This window comes from Mesoplodon densirostris, chromosome 6, assembly GCF_025265405.1.
Source record: "Mesoplodon densirostris isolate mMesDen1 chromosome 6, mMesDen1 primary haplotype, whole genome shotgun sequence".
Lineage (NCBI taxonomy): Eukaryota > Metazoa > Chordata > Mammalia > Artiodactyla > Ziphiidae > Mesoplodon > Mesoplodon densirostris.
This window is the reverse complement of record NC_082666.1, coordinates 119591107-119617221: the sequence shown is the minus strand read 5'-3', so window position 1 is coordinate 119617221 and position 26115 is coordinate 119591107. Positions and strand designations below refer to the sequence as shown.

The 26115-nt window shown below is 50.0% G+C and overlaps 1 protein-coding gene across 1 annotated transcript in view; it reads right to left on the bottom strand.

The window, feature by feature from the left end:
* The window catches only part of SLC39A14 (solute carrier family 39 member 14), a 45956-nt gene that overhangs the window by 6227 nt on the left and 13614 nt on the right, over window positions 1-26115 (bottom strand). Inside the window, exons 2-7 of the mRNA XM_060102505.1 lie at window positions 9823-10100; window positions 7466-7652; window positions 4219-4388; window positions 1820-1942; window positions 1160-1348; window positions 834-1041 (exon numbers count right to left, since the gene is read on the bottom strand). Coding sequence (XP_059958488.1) covers window positions 834-1041; window positions 1160-1348; window positions 1820-1942; window positions 4219-4388; window positions 7466-7652; window positions 9823-10086 — 1141 coding nt within the window. The 5' untranslated portion in view covers window positions 10087-10100. The remainder of the gene's footprint in view (window positions 1-833; window positions 1042-1159; window positions 1349-1819; window positions 1943-4218; window positions 4389-7465; window positions 7653-9822; window positions 10101-26115) is intronic.

Sequence of the window (26115 nt, the reverse complement as noted above, 5' to 3'; positions counted from 1 at the left end):
CTCTCAACCACTGTGCCACCAGGGAAGCCCCTCATTTCTCTTCTGATTGATGGTGAAACAGAAGGAGCTTCCTTCCTCAAAACTGCAATGAATGGTATTTTTCGAAAACAAAATTGACACTGAGAAAAATTAAAGTAATTTGCCCAAAGTCACAAGCCCATAAATGGCAAAGCCAGGACATGACTTTGAGTGTCTGAGCTTCCAAAAAGTCTAGGCTTTTTACACTCTCCCTCTGATAAAACCAAGGACCTTCCAACCCCTGGTTCATCTATTTCTTCTACCCACCAGTGTCCTAACATACATCTCAGCCGTTGGAAGATTAATAGGATGTAAGAGATAACCTATATTGAGCACTTAGAATAGCGTATGGCATGCAGTAAGTCCTTTTCACTATTTTTGCCTTTTGTTTCTTACGATAAATCAATGAGGTAGGTACCAGTATTAAGCCCAGTGTAGAGGTGAGGAAACAGCCACAGGTTATGGGACTGTGGGGGAAACCACCATCCCAGGAAAAAATGCCATCATTTCCAATGATCAGTTTCCTTCCTTCCTTCTTTTTTTGGCCATGCTGCGCGGCATGCGGGATCTTAGCTCCCTGACCAGGGGTCGAATCTGTGCCCCTGCAGCGGAAGCGTGGAGTCTTAACCATTAGAAAGCCAGGGAAGTCCCGTCCAATGATCAATTTTCAATTATTAACTCAGCTGTTGAGAATTAGTGGTTTGATTGCACATAGCATAGAGAATGTGTTAATTAATCATAATATGTGTTCTGGAGTGGGGGGAGGAGTCGGCACAGGCGGAAGGGGCTGGGGGGCGGGGTGTGAGCCCACTTACCTAGCTCGTGTGGGAACTCCTCGCAGAGGATGGCCACCGAGGTGCTGATGCCTTGGAAGACAGACACGGTGAAGGAGGCGCCAATAGCCAAGCCGTCGATGAAATTATGGAGGCCGTCGCTCAGGGTGATCATCCAGGCCAGTGTGCCGATGTCAGAGTAGCGGACACCTTTCAGCCAGTAGCAGGCGCTCTGGGAAGCCTGCAGGTCCTGCAAGAAAGCCCCCCTGTCAAAGGGTGGACGACGGACCTTCAAGGTAGGCCCAAGTCATCAAGGCCATTACCGCTTAAGGGCCCCTTCCCCCCCTGGCAGTGGATGGCCCACTGACCTGGACGGAGAGGGAGCCCACGATGACCTTCTCGTCCATCACAGGGGCCTTCCCATCCAGCTCGCCACTGCAGCGCTGAGGAATCATGTGGTCCAGATCCCCGTTCTGCAGCTTCTCCGTCACCCCCTCCTCCTGGTCCTTCGGGGAAGGGAGCGTCTCAGAAGCATAATGGCTGTGTCCGTGATGATGCTGGAGGGACCACAGGGAGGGGTCGGGTCAGTGCAAAACCACCCACCCGGCAGGAGCTCCCAGCACCGGGAAGACCTCACTCCCACCATCCAAGAAAACATAAGCAGGCAATAGGACAGAAACCTAGGGCAAGGTGTTGGAGAGAGCTGAATCGAAGGGCATGTGGTGCTGCCGTGGGACGGATCTCAGAGGAGTGACCTCAGGGCCAACACTCACTCTGCCAGGAGGCACAGCAAAGAACGTTTAGAGGTGCTCCTTGCAAGGGCTGATGATTCACCCTCACCTACTGCTAATACCCTCCTGAGGTGAAGTGAGATATCTACTCATGAAATAGTTTGTGGGTTTGAATCCATGGCCGGAGGATCCAGGTAAGCCCACTGGATTGGCGCTGAGGTAATACCACTACCGGACACATTTCTGAGACGGATCCTCTCCCTAGAGGCGCTTCTTTTACCAATGATTAGGCCTCACCTCATTTTTCTGCTTAAGAAGCATCTTCAAGACCTTCTCTGTGAAAAAGAAGAGATAAAAGCCCCCAAACACCACTGCAGACTTGGAGACATAATAATCTTCCAGAGGGTTGAAACCAAAAGCCTGTGGACCCAAGAAAACAAAATGAGTTTAAGAATATAGAAGATCTTCACTGGTCCCCCTCTCATCTCTTTAACCACTTGACTCTAGGAAAGGAAGAGACCAGGACAACCCTGCCATGTACTCAATCCCTTTCCAGCAAAAATCTAACCCTTGATGTTTTCCTAATGTCACATCACCAGACCTGCTAGGTTCTCTCTAGCTTATTTTCTGATGCAAAAGACAGACTGTCTTTAGAATTTTACTCTCAGGAAGAACAGCCTTGGATGTGACTTTCTACTTTTAATGAGGACTCTGTCTTCATTTCTCCTGGAGCTTTGCTACAAGACTCTGCCGGCAGATTCCATCTTTAAGGAGGAGACACTCGTGTTTGTTTTCATCGTTATATAGCGTTCCTGGCTGATCTGCCTGTAAACACACAGGGAGATGGTACAGTTATACTTTCTAAAATGGGAAATCCTTTCTCCAGTTAAATAGCAAGAATTGCGGCATCTTCCTGACCGCAGACCTCCCAGTGACCACAAAGCCAAGAAAGCAGACTGTGTGACTGCACGTGTCAATTTTGGGGGTTTTGTCTTGGTTTCTGGAAACTTCACTAATTATGGCCAAAAGAAAGAAAGAGAAAAAAAAAGAATCCATTGGGAAGCAGATAGGAGTAGAAATCAGGAGAATTGCATTCTCAGTGATGCTCCTGACTTGTGCAGGGGGGCCTTGGGAAAGTGTCTGCTGACCTGCTTGTAAGTTTTCTGATAGGAAATGGGCCTCTCGAATAAACGCCAGCCTTCTCGTGAATAGGTCCCAGATAAAAGACCATCAGTACCAGGAACTCCGGGCTGCTTAAAAGCTAAGTGTTTTTCTTTTCTATTTTAAAGGGACGAAATGCAATCTCTTAGTGTAGTTTTCTAAGAGACATTAAAGGTCAAGTTCTAGAATAGAAATTACTCATTCCGGCCAACTTTCCAGGAGAGTCAAATCATCTTAAGGAAAAGTGGAGTGGATAGAGGCAACTAACAGTTGTCCACAAAAAGCACTAAGATATGAGCTCTTGTACAGGTTAGATTCTGTATCTGTTAAATGGGTACAACATTCCTTGTTTCCTACACATCACAGAGGTGATCTAAGGATCAACTCAGAAAACACAAAACTGCGTCTTGGAAAACAAAGTGCTCTAAGGAGCCCGGGGCGTCATCTTTCTGCTTCACCTCCAGCTCATCCAGGCCCGTCAGACTACCCAAAGTGAAGCGCCTCAGGATTCCTGCCATCAGCAGGCCTACGCAGAGACCACACGGGATCAGAAACTCCTCCAAGGCCCTGCTAAGCCTTACAAACACTGGGCTCCTCCTCTCTCATGAAGGGTTTCCTGGTTAGCCCAGGCGAAGGGGCACAGGTGCCATCAACATGCGTGAGGCCAGACTGGTGGGTTCTCTCCAGCTTATTTTCTTTCTTTTCTTCTTTTTTTTTTTTTTTTTTTCGCCAACAGCAAAATTTTACTGTGCACCTATTATATAAAGGCCCTTCCATGGATTAGGAGCTCATTATTTAATCCTCATAACTCTCTAGCTTATTTTTTGATGCAAAAGACAGGTTGTCGGGCTTCCCTGGTGGCGCAGTGGTTGAGAGTCCGCCTGCCGATGCAGGGGACACGGGTTCGTGCCCCGGTCCGGGAAGATCTCACATGCCGCGGAGCGGCTGGGCCCGTGAGCCATGCCGCTGAGCCTGCGCGTCCGGAGCCTGTGCTCCGCAACGGGAGAGGCCACAACAGTGAGAGGCCCGCTTGAGAGGCCCGCGTACCAAAAAAAAAAAAAAAAAAAAAAAGACAGGTTGTCTTTAGAATTTAACATCCTACTGAGGAGAAGTGAGCTTTTCATTGAGACCTATGGATCCTGTTTTTGGTGCCAAAAGCTCCAAATTGGGAGCCATAACGTGACCTAACTACCCTACCTCTGTTCACCCAACAGATAGCACCAGGTGTTTAAGAAACATTCACTCACATAACCCTCTCGGCATCACCCTGAGGTCCGCCCATATTATTCTTGGAAGGACAGAGAGGTCAGGTGACTTGCCCAAGGGCACAGACCGTGTGGCCGGTGGAGCTGGGATGTGAACCAGCTCTCAAAACCTTCTCTAAGCTGCCTCTCCTCACTCTTGCCTACATCCTGGCTTCACTTTCCAAAAGGAGAGGACCTCCTCTCTAGGCCTGCTGTGGAGACGGAGGGCCCTCCCACTGTGTCCCGCCATCCCCCAGGAGGCGGCGTGCTCCTGTGCAAGGCTGGCCATACCTCGGGGATGAGCTGGAAGAGGGCGTTGGAGTAGAGTGTTCCAATCGCCAGAGCTATGAAGTACAGCAGCAGCCGCTTGTAAAAAGTCTTCTTCATGAAGGGCACCACGCTGGCCCCCATCAGGGAGCAGAGGGAGATGACGGTCACACAGAGGAGACCGTACCCCCAGACTGCCGGGGAGGGGGAGCCAGCCCCACCCGGGACAGGGACAAGGGCGAACGCCCCATGGCACGGCAGCCACCATTCAGGGAGAGAGGTGGAAAGGGCGGGAGGTACAGTGGGAGGGGGTTTTGGTGGAGATTAACGAAGGAGGCAAAACAAGAAAAATCAGAGAGACAAGCAGGGAGGGAGAGAGAAACAGAACATTTGTTAGTGATTCAAGTCCAATGAAATTTCCTTCCATCGGCTCAGGAGAAATGGGGAGGAACTCGCGGTGGCCTTGGAACCCCGCGTCTCTCGCCCCTGCTGCCTGGTGGCTGAGTCCCACCTGCTAGCTGCTGTGCCCGGCCGGGCAGGTCCTGCCTTGGCCTGTAGCCGAGGTGTGCTCAGGCCTAGCCAGGGGCTGCCCAGCAGACTCTGGACTCGAGAGCTCTATGGAACAGGAAACCAGAGCAAGGGGAAGAGACCGACAGATCGTTGGGCTGCCATGTTGGCACATCTGACCCTCGCTATGCAGGCACATGGGACACTTCCCGCGCCTGGTCCGCTCTGTGCAGGACGCAACGAAGTCGGACGTGCAGGGCAGAAGGGACGGACAAGTAAGGCCGGACGGCCACAAAATCCATTCTCTTAACATCTCAGGTTTTGTTGCCTTTTTTTTTTTTTTTCTATGACCTTGTTTTGTTTTTTGTTTTTGTTTTCGGCTATGCCCCGAAACTTGCAGGATCTCAGTTCCCCGACCAGGGACTGAACCTGGGCCATGGCACAGGAAACCTGGAATCCTAACCACTAGGCCACCAGGGAACTCCCTCAGGTTTTGCTTTATTTGTTTGTTTCCATTTGCTCTGAGAGTGCTGCAGTGTAGAGAACAGAGTTCCAAGATCACCCCGTCGAAAAATATTTCCTCTACCATTTCCCAGTGTCACACACTCCGGGCAGGACAAAAGTGAGCCAGGATGAGGCCTCCCCTGTGAGCCCAGGGGCAGAGTATGTACCATTATTGTATTCCCATTCAACAGGCAACACAGCATTTCACTTCCAATCTTGGGAAAAAATTAATAAATTTAATTTCTGGAGCTGAAAAAAAAGTAGCCCAAGATGAGGCCTGCCCTGAGAAGTGCTTGCTAGATTCATGTGGAATTCTAACATAGCATCAAGATGGTTCACCTTAAACCAGATTTCTCTCCTCATCATGAAGAGGGAACAGGCAAGGCAAGGCTGGGCATCCCATAGAGTCTTTTGATTGGGAAAGGCCAGGCAGCTGCCTATGGAAGGCGGCCATCAACATTCCCAAAGAAGGTCCACACATCACCCATCGCACCACTGCACGTCCTTGCCTGAGCTGACAGGTGGGCAGACTGTCACCTTGGGTCTTATTTTTTTTTAGCTCCTCAGTGGTTACAATTAAAGAACAAAATCAACAAACATTTCAGAACAGTCAAGTAGGGGTGCCAGGAAGTCAGTCCTATCAGGAAAACGTCAAGATGCAAGGTGTGAAGGACGGTGGGTCCCTTTCCTTTATTTGGTAATTTTGATTTTGCTTTTTTCATTAAATAGTCTTGATTCTATGTTTGGCCCTCTATACTGTGGATTAGGGCCTGCTTAAATAAAAAGGATCATGTACTTTTTAGGTCAATACAACTTTTCAGTCAGTAACCTCTTTCTCTCCACCTCATTCCAGGTGGATCATCTCTTGGTGGCCACACCTGAGTATGGCCAGGTCCTCTACTTAGAACAGAGGGGGGTCCGGAGGACCAAGGGCAGGGACAGCCACCACCGGCTGCTTTCCTTTCCAGTCCTGCCGACAGGGCTTAGGAAAGGCACTGACTGGGGAAGAAGGCTGACAGGTCCACAGCATGGGGGACAAGTGCTGAGAGCCTTGCATCTGACATCCCCTGAAGAGGCCAGAGGCAAACCTGGGTGCCCCAGGAGTGAGAGGAGGCCCTTGAAGATCCAGAGGCAGAAGTCATTTGCATCCCTTGACATGAGGAAGAAGTTAATGTTTCAGGTGGCGGCTGTCAGGTGCCTTGGAGCACAGGGGCGGGGCGGGGACGCCCCAGGGAGACAGGACGCGCACGTTTCTTTTCTACTGCACCTCTGGGATGAGCTGGAAGAGCGCGTTAGAGAGCAGCGTTCCAATGGACAGGGCGATGAAGTAAGTGAGCACACGGCTGAAAAACGCTTTCTCCGTGCACGGCAGGACAAGGACTCCCAGGAGAGAGGCCAGGTTAATCAGTGAGACACTGAGGAAACCAAAGCCCCACACTGTGGAGGAACAAGAACAGACGAGGGCCTCCATTACTGAGGGTGGAGGTACTCTTGCTGCCGGGGGGCAGCCCGTTCTGAACTCGGCAGCCATCGGGGGCAGACAGAGATCCGCCAACCCATCAGTAAATGCTTGAGTCTACCTCTTGCTGGGTGCTGTGGAGAAGCCTAAAAATATACACCAACGCTGCTATCCAAAAGCAGCTTACCTTTCAGATGGAGGGGCAGACGAAAACATGAAAGGCTATAGGCCCTAGGAGTTAAATAACGACAGCAGGAAACGACGTGGGGTGTGATACAGGCGGCACATGCTAGGTACCAAGTGCCAGGCCGCTCACACCAGCACGACAGGATTGCAGAAGGTCGATCCAGGCCCAAGGGAGCCGTGTGCACACACAGGCCACGGTGAACCACTGCGGGTGGAGCAGGGGTACCGGGCAGGGGAGGGGGAGGAGGATGAAGTGGGCCGAGGGCAGACTGTGAAAGGCCTTAAATGTTAAACTCAAAAATCAAGGTGTTGGCCCCCTGGTAGTTTAATGAAAACCAAAACGGAAAAGTGACCAGAAAGAGCACCTCGAGGCTGGTCCAAAAGCCCCAGGACGGAACGCTCACCAGCCACGCTGCCCGGCCTGCAATGTGCTGGACTGGTCTTGGGAGCCCACGAGATACCGGTATAGTCATGACTCCAACTCGCCCCTCCCGACGAGGATAAGAGGATGATAACCGGTCAGACATTCAGCAGGCAGCTCTATCTGATCAGCCCAGCGAGGTCCTCATGCAGATAAGCACGGACACCAGGCCCTGCCTTCCCGTGCCGGCTCACCTTCAACCGAGCTGGGCCTCCCCTCTTCTGTCTGCTCGTTCTCCTCGTTCTCCTGGTTCTCGGAGGAGCAGGCCCGGGAATCCAGCTGCTGGAGGATGGTGGGGCAGAACTCCTGGAACTCACGCCCCCCAATCCGCAACTGGTCGCTGAGGTTGTGGGCAGCAAAGAGGTCTCCAGAACTGAAGCACTGAAACCAAGTGGGAGAGGCAGAAAGCCTCTTAGGACCCAAAGGCACACCTTGCCCCTGAGGAGCCTTCCAAGATGGAAAATAGAAGATGCAACCGTCCAAATTTCACGGAACCTGCAGGCTAATTTCCAAGGATGAGAGCAAAGTGGTCCCTAAACTTGAAAGACTGATAAGTAATCTTAGACATCAGCCACCCATACATACCTCCACTCACCCATCTGTAAATGGCTACCCAGAAGTTCTGGGAACAACCGAATTCCAATCATTATGACCAGGGTGTGGCTTCTGGGAAACATGCCTCTATGTGCATACCTGAAGATACAGCTTCTCCCAGATACCAAATCTGGCCACATTACGATAGCCCAGGGAGCTATTACAGTAAAATGCAGATTTCACGTACTTCTCCAGAGTTACTGAGCACAGGTGTCTAAGAGGAACAGTAGTCTCCTGGACCATATACAGTAATGTCCCCAGGATGTGTTGGCAGAGATTGGGAAAGGAAGCGGGGGAAATCTGAAGACTCAGGGTCTGCCATGGAGCAAGTGTGGGCTGCCCAGTGGGCATGAGCTCTCAGTTCCCTTGGGAAGCATCAGGTTAAGTGGTTCTCACACACTGTTCCCATGAAACACTGCCATTTTACTTCTAATTAGACAGTTACACGTCAGTCTTTCACTGAGTTTGCTTTTACGTGGCTCTGTCTCTGAGGGCGCCAGCCCTCTGGGAGTGCCGACGAGTGAGGGTTTCTGGGCCTACAAAGCTGGGGGCTGGTACTTCCATGGGGTCCAGTGGTTAAGACTTCGCCTTCCAATGCAGGGTCTGCGGGTTCAATCCCTGGTCAGGGAGGCTGGGATCCCACATGCCTTGCGGCCAGAAAACCAAAAACCAAAACTGAAGCAATATTGTAACAAATTCAATAAAGACTTTAAAAATGGTCCACATCAAAAAAATCTTTTAAAAAAAAATGCTGGGGGCTGGACTCGGTGACCCCAAGAACCTGCTGCTGAGCCAGGAGGCCTCTGGGGTCAGGCTGCATGAGCCCCCCAAGGCAGCTGCCCCTCCGACTCAGACGTGCACCACGCCCCTGTGGTTCTGCATACACGCCACGTGGCTCCCCCAGCCTGGCGACTCGGTCTCTCCAAACTCTGCTCTCCTTCAAGGAGAAGCTCCAGGACACCCCACACAGAAGCTTCCTTGACCATCTCGTGCACACTCACCCGCCTCTCTCATTTCTGAATCCTATAATGACTATCCAAGCCACAGCATCTAGCACTTCATTTGAATATCAGTTAACTCTGTTCTTGGTTGGCTGAGCTCCCCACTGAACAGTAAACTCCCTAAACGTGACTCATTTTTCTCTATTTCTCACAACACTCGGCACAGGGAACAAAGTAGATATGTAAAGACGTTGCTGGCTGACTTATACTTGGCTGCCACACACAGCCTCAGACTCCGATTAGCCAAGATGATATGGAAGACAGAACAGAGAACCAGGAGCCAAAAGACCTGAGTCTTGGGCTTCCCTGGTAGCGCAGTGGTTGAGAGCCCGCCTGCCGATGCAGGGGACACGGGTTCGTGCCCCGGTCCGGGAAGATCCCACATGCCGCGGAGCGGCTGGGCCCGTGAGCCATGGCCGCTGAGCCTGCGCGTCCGGAGCCTGTGCTCCGCAACGGGAGAGGCGACAACAGTGAGAGGCCCGTGTACCGAAAAAAAAAAAAAAGAAAGACCTGAGTCTTAATCCTGGTCCCTCCAGAGCTCACTGTGGGTCCCTTAGTATCTCAGTATATACAGGATATAATGAAGATCTGCCACCTGCATGTAGAGGTACTTTGAGGCTCACCTAGGAGAATGGGCAAAGGGCTTTGCAGAAACTCTATTAGAAATATTAGCTGACCCGGGAGCTCCAGCTTACCAGCAGTTCCAGGAGATCCCAGTGCGGCTCTGAGGAAGGGTCTGGAGGGCTGAGAGCCCCTACTTCATGGCTGCCCTTTGCTAAGGGCTTCAAAACACCATGTAGGAGGCTGGGAGGTGCTGCTGGAGCCTCAGACTAGCTGATCCCGACCGCAGGGGAAGAAGTGGCCCCTCTGCTCTGTCATCAAGGCTCGCCTGCCCCCAACTAGATTGGGAACCTTGAAAGGACAGAGACGGTGCTGGGCAGAGCCGGGAGCCTTACCGTCGACAGGTTCCTCGGTCCCTGCCCGGACTGGGAGACGTTGTCCCGGCCCACTCCCACGTCCAGGTGGTTGAGCAGGGCCTTCAGCTGCTGCAGGGTGAGGCTGTCGCCCTCCCCGTAGCGATGCATGAGGTTCTGCAAGAAAGAGGCTGCGCTGACGGCGGGTGTCCCCACGGACACAGCATGAGCCTCAGGAGCAGCTGTCCACACGGCGAGCAGAGCCAGCAGGAGGCAGCTGGGGAGGGCTGGGTGCAGCAGCTTCATGGTGGCAGGTGAGGCTGCAAGAGGAGAAGGCCAGGTGAGGGCAAGGCTTAGGACACCCATCCTCTCCTTCCACACCAGACCCGTCAGCTGCGCTCCAAACAGGAGGGTCTCTCTTCAGACTCTGAATCCAGTTGGTATCAAAACTGACTCTTCACCCCTTCTCTAAGGCCTCTGCCTAGCTTTTGAGAAAAATCCTTCTTTTGAAACAGAAGATAAAAAAACAAAATCAATAGGTTTGACCAAATTTGAAAAGAAAAAAGTATAGAAAAACTATGGGTGTTTAAAGTCCTTATCTTTTTAGAGATACTGAAATCATCATGGATTAAATATCTTACTTGGGATTTGCTTCAAAATAACCAAGGAGTGGCTATTTGCATTAGAGTATAGATGAGACAAGACTGGGCATGAGTTGATAATTGTTGGAACTGAGTGATGGGTAGGTGGGAATCCATGATACTGTTCTCTCTAATTCTGTATATGTTTGAAATTCTCCAAAGGAAAATCTAAAAAAATAAAAAATAAACACTACCACTTAAAGAGGGGGGATAAAAAACAGACTGGGAAAAATATACACCATCAAACATGCCAAAGGATTATTTCTATACTACCTAAATTAGGGAACCAACATGAAAAATACTCAGTCTCCCTGGCTTGTTAAGAATACAAATTTAAAAGATGGAGGGTGCTACTTTGCTACTTATTAAAATAGCAAAACACACTTTTTAGAAAAGATATAAAGCCGGGCTTCCTTGGTGGCACAGTGGTTGAGAGTCTGCCTGCCGATGCAGGGGACGCGGGTTCGTGCCCCGGTCCGAGAAGATCCCACATGCCGCAGAGTGGCTGGGCCCGTGAGCCATGGCCGCTGAGCCTGTGCTCCGCAACGGGAGAGGCCACAGCAGTGAGAGGCCCGCGTACCGCAAAAAAAAAAAAAGAAAAAAAAGAAAAATGATATAAAACCAAATGTTAGTGAGGCTGAACAACAGAATAACATACTTCTGGGGGCTGTATACATAATATGACTCTGGAAAAGTTATATGATAATAAATGTATTTAAATCCTTTAATAACTCTACTTCTAGAACTTACACTAAGAGAAGCAATTCAAAAATAAAAAGGCTATTGGCAGAAAGATGTGTTGTGGTCAAGTGGATTATATCCATTTCATGTAATAGTATGCAGCTATAAAAAGGAGAATCGTGAGTTTAACGTTAAATAAAGAAGCAGAACACAATTATGTAATCAGAGTTAAGAACTGAGAAGGAACAGAGAAAAAATGAAAGCTTTCAGGAGCAGGATGGATGATTTTTCTTTTGTTAATCATTTCCCTGAGTACAGTTATAATTTAACTTGTGAAATAAACAAATACCAGGAGGGGAAAATGAGCCTCCTATTTAATCCAGGCCTAGGAGCCCAGGCACTGCAGTTATTCCCATGCCTCCCCGGGGCACCCGGGGCTCTGGCATGATGCCTCACGTGGATCACTCCATCTCCCCGACCTTGCTTAGGACAGAGGAACCAGAGCAAAGTGGTTAAGAGCAGGCTTACCCGCATCCTGACTCTGCCGTTTACCAGCTGTGTGATCTTGGGCAAGTTATTTAACCAGAGTCAACATTCTACAATCACCCAGAGCGGTGATAGAGCGTACCATGGCCTTTAGGGTCAGGAAGACCTGGCTTGAATTTCCACACTGCTGCTTCCCAGCAGTGACCTTGGCCAAGTTACGTGGCCTCTCTCTCCGCACCTCAGTTTTCTCATCTATAAAATTTGTACCCACCTCATTGGACTTTTGTGAAGATTTAACGACATGAGCTTTGGCAAGTGACTAGACTCAAGAAAGCACTCGATAAACATGGCTATGATTATCATAAGACTTATAATTGGCAGGGTTCCTCAACTCTGACTCCCTCTCAGATATTAAGCTGCCAATGGAAGCACAGTGGCCGACTTTACTCCACGCCTACATCGCACAAGTCCCCGACCACAAGCATACCCGGGACATTCCAGGCTTTAGGTTCCACACATGGGGCAGGCACAGAATCTGGAGACATAAACCATCACTCTTCAGTGAATATACTTTGAGTCACACAAATGAATGGATTAGGCATCAGCCAAAGCGATAGTCTGTACAAGTGCTACTTTGAAACTAAAAACTCTCAAATCTCCACCAAGACCCAAAAGTTAACTTACAGTGAGCAGGGTGGATCTTATCCAAAACAGCTAAACCCCACTGTACAAAGAAAGCTGTTCTCCGCCCGACCACACTGTGATTTGTCTAAGGCGTGTGCTGTACTGTTAAAACAAAGGGGAGGGGCTTCCCCTGTGGCGCAGTGGTTGAGAGTCTGCCTGCTGATGCAGGGGACACGGGTTCGTGCCCCGGTCCGGGAAGATCCCACATGCCGTGGAGCGGCTGGGCCCGTGAGCCATGGCTGCTGAGCCTGTGCTCCGCAACGGGAGAGGCCACAGCAGTGAGAGGCCCGCGTACCGCAAAAAAAAAAAGGCGGGGGGTGCTGCATGGGTTTAGGAAAGGGGGGGCAAAGAGGTGAGGACAGCAGCTAGCAGTCCCAGTGTGACCTTACTTGAAGCACCTGACACTCACTGATTCCTTTAAGAGAAGGCAGGACATTTATCCCCAAATAACAGATGAGGAAACTGGGGTTTGGGGATCAGGGAACGTGGTCCATGACCAGCAAGTAGATCAGATATCGAATTTTTAATGAACTAAAGACAGGTCTGAACGACACTAAAGTCAGGGCACTCTTAGCCACTGTCCCCTCTGTGTGGAGACACACTCATACATGCCCCAGGTCCCATGCAGAAGCCACCAAAGCCTGCATGTCTCTGGGCAGATCTACCCCAGTTTCTACCAGTCCCAGCAAGCACCCCAAATCCAGGCGTAAGATGCCCTGAAGACCTGTGGAGGAAACCTCCCAGGTGTGTAACACAGACAGGCTGTGTTACAGGGTTCCCTCTGCAGAATCACTTCAAGAAAACAAGCAATCAAATTCATCTGCAGCAACTTCAGAACACTCACAAACAGGAGACACGCAAAAACACTTCAAGGCCGAGACACCTGGGCTACTTGTAGCTGTACCTGGACAGGCATTCACGTCAGGTAAGCATCGACTCAGCGTTTGCTCTTCAGTGACCCAGGGGCCCCTGGAAGTGGGTGGGGTGGAGCCCTCCCACCTGGCCCGCACTCCAGACACGACACCCACCCGGGAAAGTCAGAGGAGAATGTAGAAACAGCCGGAGGGCGGTAAGGAGTCCTGGTCCAGGGATCCCGGACTCGTTAAAGACACTTCAAATCCAAGTGACCCTGGCTTTTTGGCAGACATGAAAGGGGAGCTTTCTGCTCCAAAGGAGATGTAAGTTATTCTTAGGGAAAAAAAGAAAGTTTATAAGAGATTCTTTGGAGGAAAGAAAGAAGAGAGGAAGAGGACACATACAGCTCTGGAGCAGCGGGATGGTGAGGCTGGGCAGGGGTCCTCGCCTCCAGCTCCAGCTGCAGGAGGAAGCCCAAGCCTGTTCTATTAAGTCCATGGAAATGGGCGGCCCTGGGTGGGCTGTTCCCGCCGGGGAGCTGAGCCAGCCGCCCTCAAGGCCACCTTCCTTCCAGGAGGAGTAAGAAGAGGCCATGGGGCCAGGCATTAAAAACAAGCTGCAGGGCTTCCCTGGCGGCGCAGTGGTTGAGAGCCCGCCTGCCGATGCAGGGGACACGGGTTCGTGCCCTGGTCCGGGAAGATCCCACATGCCACGGAGCGGCTGGGCCCGTGAGCCATGGCCGCTGAGCCTGCGCGTCCGGAGCCTGTGCTCCGCAACGGGAGAGGCCACAACACTAAGAGGCCCGCGTACCGCAAAAAATAATAATAATAATAAAAATTTAAAAACACAAGCTGCAGACAAAGGCTCGAGTATGCTGTCGGCTTAGAGGACCAGGCTCCCCAACTAAAGAGAAGCTGGAGTCTTCTCCACCCCTTTGTTCACCTGGCTCAGGTTCCAAGAACTAAATTATTTTAGTGCCTTAGGTCTGTCTTCAAGGCTCCAGGCCCAACCTCCCCGGGGCGGTGGGGGGTGGTGGTGTGCAGGGTGAGGTGAGAGTCGACAGGAGATGCTCTGGCTCTGGACCCTCTGTGGAGCTTCAGAAGTGCCTTCCTACCTTGGAGGCTCCTAAATCAGATTCCACCTGCCTGTGGTCCCTTCACTTGGCTCAGAAATATCTCATCCTGGAAGTGGCACTTCTGTCCCGTGGACATAACTTGACTCTTATATTTACCGTGCTGCATTGTTTCCATGCCCACCCCCCGTCTCAGAGATGAGCAAACATTTACTTCTCTTCGTGGGGACAGAGTAGTGACTTTCCGTGATGCTTGGTCCAGGGACTGGACATTGATGTGAGCAGAACAGGCAACGGAGACCCGGGGGGCCTGGGAGCCGCTGGGCCTCCCAACACCCACTCCCTTCCCTGACCACGAGCTGGCCAGACAGCCCACCGTCCTCCCTCTCAGATTCCTCTGGGCTGAGGAATGGAACGCGGAAGGTAAGATTTAATGCTCCAGGGACAAACATGGCTAAGGCACGGCGGTTTCCAAGGCCAACTGGTTAAGTCACCGGAAATGGGCAAAGGATGTGTTTGGGACCCTACCTTCTCTGTGCAGCACCCTATGCCTACTCTGAGCCCCCTCAAAGCATGGGCTAGGCGGGAGCACAGTGAATTGGAAGACTCGAATGCTTCAGCTGCGATGCTAGTCAGCGGCAGGCCAAGGCGTGGCGTGTGTGCAAGGGCAGTCTGAATTGGGCTTTTGCAAAGCACTTGAGTTAAAACTGAGAAAAGACGATGGTCCAGGGCTTCCCTGGTGGCACACTGGTTAAGAATCCGCCTGCCAATGCAGGGGACACAGGTTCGAGCCCTGGTCCGGGAAGATCCCACATGCCGCGGAGCAACTAAGCCCGTGCGCCACAACTACTGAGCCTGTGCGCCACAACTACTGAGGCCACATGCCACAGCTACTGAAGCCCGCGTGCCTAGAGCCCATGCTCCACAACAAGAGAAGCCACTGCAATGAGAAGCCTGTGCACTGCAAGGAGGAGTAGCCCCCGCTCGCTGCAACTAGGGAAACCCTGCGTGCAGCAACAAAGACCCAACGCAGCCAAAATAAATAAATTTAAAAAAAAAAAGAGTGATGGTCCACACTAAAGAATGACCACGGGGGTCAGAGGGGTGGATAAGGCGGTGCAGGTGAGGGGGCAGGGGAGAAGGAGAGGCTACAGTGACATGCATGATGGCTCCCGAGGTCCTTGGCTGCACTACTGACTGGCCTTGGTGAATCATCTTAAGCCTTCTCCTCAGCTGTCTCCTTAGTAAAAAGCAAGCCAAAAAAAAAAAAAAAAAAAAAAAGTCACCCACAGCAAGCAAAGAAGGAAAGAGACATAATCTGATATAATAACTTCCAAACCAGAGGCAAGGAAAGGAATGCAGGAGGTACCACACGTGCTGGTCTCCCAGCCCTGGCCCGGCCCGGCCCGGCCCGGCCCGGCCCCAGGAGGATTCTCACTAAACCACCCCAGATCTGAAGAGAGGCAGACTGCTGCCAAGTCTTCCTCCCCTACCGCTGGGGAGTAGTGGGAAAAGGTGCTGGGAAACAAAGAAACAGGTGGCAGGGGAACAAGAACAATGGGCTGACTCTCCCTGAGGGAAATAAGGCTGCAAGGCTGCAGGCTGAACTGGGGAAGCTGTCCAATTCCAGTGGGTCCTCCTCCCCCGCCAACAGCACCTCCCCAGTCCAGGGCCGCCACCGGGGCCACCACCAAAGTCCCAGAACACAGGCCCAATCCATGCCCTCCACCCCCAACTCAGGCTACAGAGGACACGCCATAAATACCCAGCACTCGGCACAGCTGTCACTGGGGTGGGGGACAAACCAGCCTCAAAGGGGTGGGAAGAAAGTCACTGCCTTATTTTAGAGCCAAAAGAGCCAAAAAGCACTAGCATGAATATGACGAGGAGAAACAGCAGGCCAACCACGCAGAGACAAAGATGTCGATGGAAAGGAAAACATCACTCCAGAGACAAAAATCCCTCAAAACTGCCCACTCTGTGGAATAACTCAATTTAGAACATGCACACAATAAAACCAGGGCTCAGAGGTGGGGCTGTAAAACAAAAGGAGATGCAGGCTTACCAAAACAAGACCAACAAAACATCACTGAATACCTAATACACAGATTATAATGAACGGAGAACAGAATTCTGCCAGAAATTTCAAATAGAGATACCGACAAAAGAAGGTTTGAGATAAGCACAGTGACTGCGGATGGAAAAGACAAATGAAAGCACATAGTGACGACATGCCACCAATGCCAGGATAACTGGTGTTCCTGAAGTAGAGAACCTGAGACTGGAATAAGAAATATGTTCAAAGATAAAAAAACACATGATTTCCCTGAAATGAAAGGAAAAACAGAATCTGATGATTGCAATAATACACTGTACTCCACAAAAATTTCACGCAGAAGGCTCAACACTGGGACACTGCCTAGTGAAGTTACCAAACTTAAAAAGAAAACTTTTCCAGGAATCCAGAAGTAACTCCCCCATCCCATAATATTTTCTTCCAAAAACTGTGAAATGTACTAAAACTTCTCTTAAGTGGCAGAAAATTCAGACTGCCTTCATCTTCTCTATAGCAACATTTAGCATCAGAAGAAATGTAACAGTGTTTACATAATTCTGAGAGAAATAAAATATGAACCAATGAATATTATTCCCAGCTGTGATGTCGTACAAATTGGTAAAGACAACAGGCAGAAATTCTCAAGCATGAAATAAGTCAGAGACTTCAGTCCCCTTTCTAGGGGGGAAGAAAATGACATGATAATGAAATGCAGCTAATTAGTAAAAAAATAAAATGAAGGCTCAGGAATGCAAAAACCATGGGTAAGCATTAAAACGCTTCAAATAAGAAATAATTAAAACTATGGGATTACAGTCATAGGACAGAATCTAAATGTTATAATCATGGACAATTTAATAATATAATTAATACAATCAAGAGATGGAAAGAAAGGAGATGAGAAAAAAATGTGAAAATACTAATGTCCTGGGACTTCCCTGGTGGTGCAGTGGTTAAGAATCCGCCTGCTAATGCAGGAGACACAGGTTCGAGCCCTGGTCCGGGAAGATCCCACATGCCGCGGGGCAGCTAAGCCCGCGTGCCACAACTATTGAGCCCGCGTGCTGCAACTACTGAAGCCTGCACACCTAGAACCCATGCTCCGCACCAAGAGAAGCCACCGCAATGAGAAGCCCGCACACCGTGACGAAGACCCAACGCAGCCAAAAAAAGAAAAAAAAGCTAATGTCCTCATTTTTCATAGCAGAGTCAATAAATACCATCTAAAATGGAAACAAGTAATTATAGACATGACTCACAAGCTTTTTTTTTTTTTTAGCCTTTTTGGTGTCTTTTAGGAAATCATCTCTCTTGTGAAAGACACATTTCTTCAGAGTTTAATAATTCCTTTAATTTTACTACAGTTTTGCTTTGGTTACATTCAGGGAAGTTTTAATACTTTTTTATAGGAGTATTTTCTTTAATTTTTATTGAAGTATAGTTGATTTTCAATGTTGTGTTACTTTCAGGTATACAGCAAAGTGAATCAGTTATATATATATATATATATATATATATGTATATATATTCTTTTTCAGATTCTTTTCCCATATACGTTATTACAGAATATTGAGTAGAGTTCCCTGTGCTATACAGTAGGTCTTTATTAGTTATCTATTTTATATTTAGTAGTATGTATGTGTTTATCCCAATCTCCTAATTTGTCACGTGCTCCCATGTTTTAGAGTATTTATATCTATTTCTCTATATGCATGTATCTGTGAGCATGTCTGGAAGGTTGTCTGGAATAATGTTCACCTAATATTAGTGATGACTATTTCTGAGTGGTAGGATTTGGAGTGTTTTGTTTTGTTTTTAACCTTTTTAAATGCATCATTGATGTGTCCCAGTGGGTTGTGTAGGTACAACAATATAAGAAAACATGGGTGATTTTTTTTATAATCAGGGAGTTAGGGAGAACTTTCTAAGTATGGGACAAAACCTAGAAGCTGTAAAATTAATAATGTGACGACACAAACTGCCAAGTGTTCTATAAATAATTAGTGTACTCCCAGCACTCATGGTCAAACTAACAAAGATACAGTTCTCTGTGTGAGTCCCCATAGACACCATGAGAAAACCAATAGTCTCGCAGCATGGTACTCAAGTACACACACCCCTACAGGCTCCCTGGAGTCCAAAAAGCTTTGAGAAAAACTACCGAGCCTGTGGTCCTCCCTGCCCACCGAATGAACATTGTCCAAGAGGCCACTCTCCTCTCGGACAAGATGAAACTCCCTCCCAAGTACAGTGCAAATATCACGGCCTGAAAGCAAGTCCTCGGCCTGGCCCAACGGGCCCAGGGCTCAACGGGCCCGTTATTCTCCTGCTTCCATAGGCCCTCCCTCCTAACTGCTCTCCCACATTCCCTAAAAGGACGTGCTCTCTCCCCTTGCAGCTCGCACTCCCAGAACCTCAGCCTCAGGCTTTGGCTCAGCCAAAGGCCACCCAGGGTGGGAGATTTCCACTGACAGTGTAGGAGAGCTGGCAGGGAGGAGGGCAGTGGGGGTACCTGGAACTGGTGACCCACTTACTATACTGTCCCCATGAAACCTCACACCGCTGGGAGAGGCAGGATGAGAAAACTTAAAAAAAAAAAAAAAAAAAAAAAAGAGTGGTGACCCAGAAGCAGAGAACAAAATTAGAACCACTAGCCTGCCGTTCATGGACCAGTATTTACTGAGCCCCCATTGTGCGAGTCACTGCCCGGGGGAGGAAGGTTGGGAAGGGCAGAGGCCAGCGGCGTCAGGGCCCTGGGCAGCCAGCACGGGCGGCTGGGACGGCTGATTTAGCCACATGCTGAGCCTTGAGGGCTGGACCAGCAGGGGAGAGTTGTGCATCTGCCAGACTCTACTGTCCCAGCGGAGCCTGGGCTTGCCAGAGCAAGGAAACCTTCCAAAACCAACTAACTGAGTCAGGAAGCCGGGTAAGCAGGAGTCTGCAGGACTCCCCCCTACCAGAGGCCAGGGCAAGAGTCACCTCTATTCTCATTCATCCATCAACATTTCCCAGACACTCCATTGCAAAATTCTGACCTATTGTCCCTCTAAGTCCACTTCTGTTTGTCAGACCACGGGGCCCGGCATGTGGCTTAGGAAACAAGGTACTCACATCCACCACTTACATCACCCATTTGAAGCAAAACTTCCCAACTTGTTATTCAGGGTCAAATAAGTAAGTAAAATGTAGGATCTAGTGGCTAAATCAGACAGCATGATGAGCCGGGCAGGCTTGGGTTCAAACTTGGGGCCTGCCACTAACGTACCATGTGCGCCCAGCACAATTAGGCTATGAAATGTCCAGGCTCTCAGGGTCATTCTGATAAACGAGAGAGCGAGCTTAAAGGTCATAGCACAGCGTGTACTTAGGTCTGTTCCTTCTGTTCCTTGTTCTCCAAGCTCTCAGGCCAGTCCCCTCACCTAGACCTGAACCTGCCTATTCTTGGATTACCTCCTCTTCCAGGAAGCCTTCTGGGACCACGCTCTGAGCACTCATCTCCAGCTACTTTGGACTCCTAATGACCTGGTCTCCCAGGGAGCCTTCCAGACAGATTTTTGTTCCTTGAGGGCAAGAGGGTCCTCCCCTTATGCTTCCCCATAGCATAGTGTCTGGACCAGTGCTGGGCACACGAGCGGGAAGAAGCAGAGAATTTCTGCTGGAAGATGCCAAATCCAACCTCCCATCTAACTGATGTCTGCTGGCATCGCGCCTACAGCTTGATGAGGAACAGGTAGCTCAGTGCCTCCTTCCACAGACATTCTAACCCACCCACTACCACAGCTCCCCACCCCGCCCCCGGGGCCTTCAGACATTCCCCAAAGTCAGATGTCCAGACCACTTACTACCCTAGACTAAACAATCCCCATTCCTTCAATTTTGTTTATATTCATTGAACAAAAGGCTAGCTACACCTGCCGGACTTTAAAAAACTCAGTCCAAGAGTTCATTCATTCAATACATATTCATTGCCTACCGGTTTCATACCGGGAATAATGCTAGGGAATGCCTAGTACCCGCCCTCACAGAGCAGGGAAAGCAAACAATTCAACAAGCAACTTACAAGAACAATGATGACAAGGGTTATGTATTGATCCGGGTTCAGTTAGGCAATTTAAGCAGAAAGAGATTTTGTGTAACATATTAAATGGCCCCGAGAATCATGGGAAGAGCTGAAAAACCATACTCTAGACCGAGTGTCCAGGAGCTACTCCCAAAATCACAGTGCAGAGCCAGTCGGCCAAGGAGCGGCTGCCCCCGCCACCATCAGGAAGCTATGGCACAAGGAAACTGCCTGCTCCAGGATTATGCCGCCACGGCCACGATCCACACCAGCAAACGGATGTCCCAGGGTCCATCCTGAGGAAGAGGATATCCACACATTTAAGACTAGATGGAGTGTAGCTAATTGGCAGAATGCATGTCACATTGGGAATTCCAGTGAAAGGATGCCTGGAAAATGTCGTTTTTTGATTCTCTACTTTTAGCAGCTTGGACCATAATTGATTATCCAAAGTAACACACCTGCTAGTGAAAGGAGGCGCTATTAGTAAACACACCAGGACAACAAGAGTAAAACCACAGGGTTGCCTCAGCGTGGATGCGTGGGGAACAAGCCAAACAAACCGTCCGCCATAGGTCACGGCAAGGAGCACAGGAAGCTTAGAGAACACAGCAGGCGGTCAAGTCTAGTGTCGGGGGTCGGGGGAGGCCTCCAGAAAGAGACATTATTTTAGCTGAGACCTCGAGGGCATGTAAAAGTGGGCCAGGTGAAGGTGACAGGGGGGGGATGGGGCAGAATGTTCCAGAAAGATGCAGCTTCGTTTGGCATGCCTCGGCCAAGATGCCACATCTAAGAACTTAAGAGCCCAGGTGTACACAAGAGGATGTGGCAGGGGCCAGGGCAGGCACAGGCCTATAGGCCACGTGAAGGTGGCTAGACCCCATCTGGAGGGCAGTGGGGATCATTTTCAGCAGAGGTACCACCAGATCTGTGTCGTTAGTATACTGGTCTGGCTGCAGTGTGGAGAACAGGCTGGAGGTGGGCAAGAACAGAAGCCAGGAGCCCAGGTAGGAGGTTCCCTGGGTTCCAGGTGGAAGAACACAGCACCCGGTCTGGTCTAAAGAGCAAGGCTTCTTTTTCCCAGGTTCGATCCAGCCTGGGGTGCTTCCCTGCCCCTTGGGGCTGCTGGTCCTGCAGTTTTCCATTAAAGACCTGCAGAGGCTCTTCTTTAGCGGTTACCAGGAGAGAAACAAGCCACCTCACTGTGCTGCTAACCACAAGTATCAGAGTGAGTTGGAAAAGACCGCCCTCCACCCCCCTGATCATTTCCTCAGTCAGGCTGAGACCTCAACTCTCTTGCTGTAGCAGGAGGGTCATTCATAAATGCCAACTCCAACTCCAACTCCCGGGCAGCAACACTGTGTGGGCAGACTGTGCCACCGAGGGCCTCTCACAAGAAGTCCCCAAATGGCTCAGAAGAGTCCTCTGAGAAGGGAGGTGGGCTCTTTCCAGACAGTGACCCCTTACAAGACCCTGGGCTACAGCAGGCAGAGGCACACTTGGTTTTCCTGGTGCAGGGAACCTCTCTCTACTAGAAGCCAGGCCGGAGGATAGCACCACTGCTCTGCCTGCAGCAAAGACTCTCCCTGTCCTGACGCCAGCCCACCCATCCCCCTCCCTCCATGTCCTGCTGCACCACTATCTCTCCCTTTAAGCTCTCCCATCCTTAAGCCAGCGCAACACCCCCCCCCCCACCTCCTCCTCAAAGATTCTGACCGCGCCATCTCTTCAGCTGAGATGCTGAATTGGGAGTGATAATTTCTCCAGGAAAGTAGTTCTCAGAGTGTGGTCCCCGGACCAGCAGCATCACCATCACCTGGGAACCTGTTGGAAACACAAATTCTCAGCCCCACCCGAATCTGCTGAATCAGAGACTCCAGATGGGGTCCAGCGATCTGTGTTTTAGGAAGCTCTCCAGGTGATCACGATGCACACGGAGGTCTGAGGACCACTATTCTCAGGGGAAGGTCGTTAGATTACCAGATTTCTTCACCAGAGAGGGAAAGGACCGCGGCTGTGCAGTGGTGGCCCCCTCCCTGAGTTACTGCTCATGAGCACGTGGCCAGGGCCTGGGTAGGAAGGCACAGGCTGCATCTTGGGCCTTATATTTACCAGCATGAGTCATAAAACGAGCCCTACTCTCAGGAGAAAGAGGGTTATTGGGAAAAAGAGGAAAGAAGCCCGTACTTCCAAACCAGAGACAGGAAGGTGGCAAGAAACAGAGGGAGATTGAGCAATTACATGCCTGAATCATAGTTCCTCCATTTCCCCTCCCATTTCTCAAACCTCCCACATGGTTCATTCCCTGGTCCAAGGTCACTGGTAGTCATCATGGGATTACTGAGGTGAAAGGCCTTCCCTCACCCTCTGCTTCCTCAGCATGGGCCTCACCACGTGACAGGAGCACCCCTCTTCCTGGGATTCAGGAGGAGAGAGCACTGCAGCGCGCCATCCGCACTAGTCACTCACGCCCGCTCCATTCCACCCTGCCCCTCCGAGGATCATGCTAAAATACCTACCTTCCATCACTTCCCCTACCCAACAGCAAAGTTTAGTCCCTCTGCCTGGCAGGCAAGGGTCCCTCCAACTAGGCTCCCATCATAGTTCACCCTCAGCTGCCACTATTCTCTGGCCGGGACCCTGGGCTCCGCCTGAGACGTCTGCCCCTGCTCCCTTTCACCCCTGCACCCTCCTGTCTCCACATGGCCCACAGGACCAGGACTGGACAGGCTGATTAACATATGGTAGAGACATCAGTCAGAAAGCTGAATGTAGTCCGAATGTGTTCCAAGCACTCTCTCCGCAAGTGTGAAGGGCCTGGACGTGTTGGTTTTTTTTTTTTTTTTTATGAACTGCAGGAAAAAGCACCATCTCTGGTCCACCCCAAATCCTCCCCAGCACACGTCCTACCCCATCCTCCTCTCAATCCTACCACTCCGTCTCAGTGGTGTCCTGTCTCACAGTGACACTCCTAACGCTTTCAGTTAACTTTCTTGGTTGTTTCATAACAATCCTAGGAAGTTGGCAGGATCTAAATAAATACTTGCTGCTCGAATATGTAAATACAAATGCATATGTAAACAGACATACCTTCACTTCTCCAGAGAGTGCAGGATGGCTGGGATACACCGCACTGGAGATGCAGTATTTAGGGCCAAGGGCTCAAGGGCAGGAACACACAGTGTCTTCTCAAAGCTCCCTCTTGCCAAAGGTGCTAAGGACAGCATAAGGACCCCGATACTTTGCCCTCCTGCTTCTCCATCTCTGCCCGGCCAGAGCTCTAGAGAGGGGCTGTCAAGAGCACACGCAGATGGATTCCAGAGCAAAGGCAACCACGTTTCTGGCTATCATCCTCAGATACAGATCAGGGACAGCAAAAGACCCACATGGACAAGCTCCCCTTTCTCAGGTTAAAATACCCCTCAAGGCAGCAGTCTCTGGACAACATGGTGCCCATAAGTGACTTCCCTTAACAACACGATGTATTTCCACTTGCCCTCCCCCCTCCCACATACTGCTTGCCTATTAAAAAGGGATCAACATTCTAACCAGACTTAAAGGCTTACACTCTCCTGCCAACACCAACTCCGAGGGGCAATCAGAATGCCACCTGGAAAGGGTTTCTGATTTTTAGCTTGCAACTCAGACATCCTCTGGTTTGGATGACTTTCAGCCCCAAACAGAGAGGAAAAAAAAAAAAAAGACAGATACAAGAATTCTTGCGGCAGCACTATTCACAATAACAAAAACTTTGGAAGCAACCCAAAAGTCCATCAGCAGGAGAGGAGATAAACAAACTAACCAACTTTCACACTGGAATAGTATAAAACAAAGTGAATGAACTACAGCAACATTAGCACTGAGTGTATATTACAAGTTTTCAGTAACTGCCTTTTGGGTGCTACTCACAAGACCAATTCATTCCTCAAGACCTCTCCTCCAGAAGACTGGAAGGATTGTCTGAATCTGAAGACAGGAAATCTGAGTGAAGGAAATGTTGAAATGCTGGTTGAAATAAAAATACTAAAATAAAATAAAATCTCTTAACCAGGCTTCCAGCTTCCACTGAGCACTTACCCCCAAACTCTCTGAGTCCCTTCTCTCTCTTTTTAAGTGTAACATATATACACGTGAAGTGCCCAAGTCTTAAGTGTACAGCTCAATGAAACAGTCATTCTTTTAAAGTACAAATCTGATCACAGCACTTCCTTTGCTTTGAATCCACGATGGCTTCTCAGTACAAGTGGAATCAAATCTGGGACTTCCCTGGCGGTCCATGGTTAAGACTCTGAGCTTCCACTACAGGGGGCATGGGTTCGATCCCTGGTTGGGGAACTAAGATCCCGTGTGCCGCAGCCAAACAAAACAAAACGACAAAACAACAAATGAGTCGAATCTAAACCACTTTTCCTGGCCTATAAGTCACTGTGAGGTCTGGTCCTTGCTAACCCCACTGACCTCACCAGGATCCAGCCACCCAAGCCTTCTTTCTGTTCCTTTAGCACACCAAGCACATTCTGACCTCAGGGCCTTTGCACTTGCTGTTCCCTCTGCTGAGAATGCCCTTCCCCTAGATTTCATATCAAGTCTCAGCTCAAAGGTCACCTTCTCAAAGTGGAGGGCCACCTGGTTTCAAAAAAAAAAAAAACTACTCACAAGTCATTCAGAATCCCAACACTCTGTTTTATTTTCTTCTTACCATATATCACTATTTTACAGAGTCTTCTTTCTTTTGTTTTGTTTTTTTTTTACATATTTATTATCTATCTCCTCCTACTGACTGTAAACTCCACAATGGTGGAGACTCACGCCTATCTTCTTCCCTGAGCCTGGAGGAGTGAGTGCCTGGCACCGGGAGAGCCCCCAAAGGATATCTGCTGAATGATGTATTAATTTCCCACGACCCCCTTGTCCAGGGCCCCCGAGTTTAGAACCTTACTGTTCTTTGATCTCAACCCCCAGTCGAACTATTAGCAGTTATACGGGGAGGGACACCCTCTCCTGCAGCTTCAAGAGAGGTGAAGACCCCCAGAGAGCCAGAGAAGTCTGTCTGGAGTTGGAATATAAAACATAAGGTAAATAAAATAAAATAAAATAAAATAAAGTAGAACATAAGGTGGGGTGGGAGACCCAACAGTAAGGTGGTGGGAGAGGCACAGACAGGAAGCCTTCCTTCCCCATCCTGGAAGCAAACGTGCCGAGGACAGGCAACCATCTGATCGCCCTGATGAAAATTCCACGTTAACTTTTCCCTGTGGCAGGGAGAGAAAAGGAAAGGAAACCCCGCAAGTACAGGCTGTTTCTAGAATTTCTCAGCTGGTCATGGAAACTCTGAGTCCCGGTCCCGTTGCTCACAGTCTCTCTCAATGTGCCAACTGTACATATCCTGAAGTGCGGGGTGGGGTGGGGGGGCTCGTGGCCGCTGCCAAAAAGAGGGACCAGTGTGAGTAGCCATGGTCACAGGCAGAATCTGGCCAGCAGAGCGGTGCATGCCACGGTTTACCCATGGTCAAGGCCTCTGCCATGGGAAGCACCTCCATGGCGTCTGGTGGATGGCAGGGGGCGGCCGAGGCGGGAGGAACAGGAACGGGGACAGAATCTGTTCCTAGGGCTGGTCAGGCTGCCCCAGAGGGCACTTTGGCTGGTGGCCCTAGTCTGGGGGAGCAGGCAACTTTGTACTTTTTGCGCTTTTCTGGGAAAGGTGATGAGAACAGTTGTGGCTTGCTAGCCCGGTTAACTCCCCAGGGACCTGGTATCCTGAGAACTTGCCCAGCCTCTCAGAGGGGAAATGGTCAGCCCT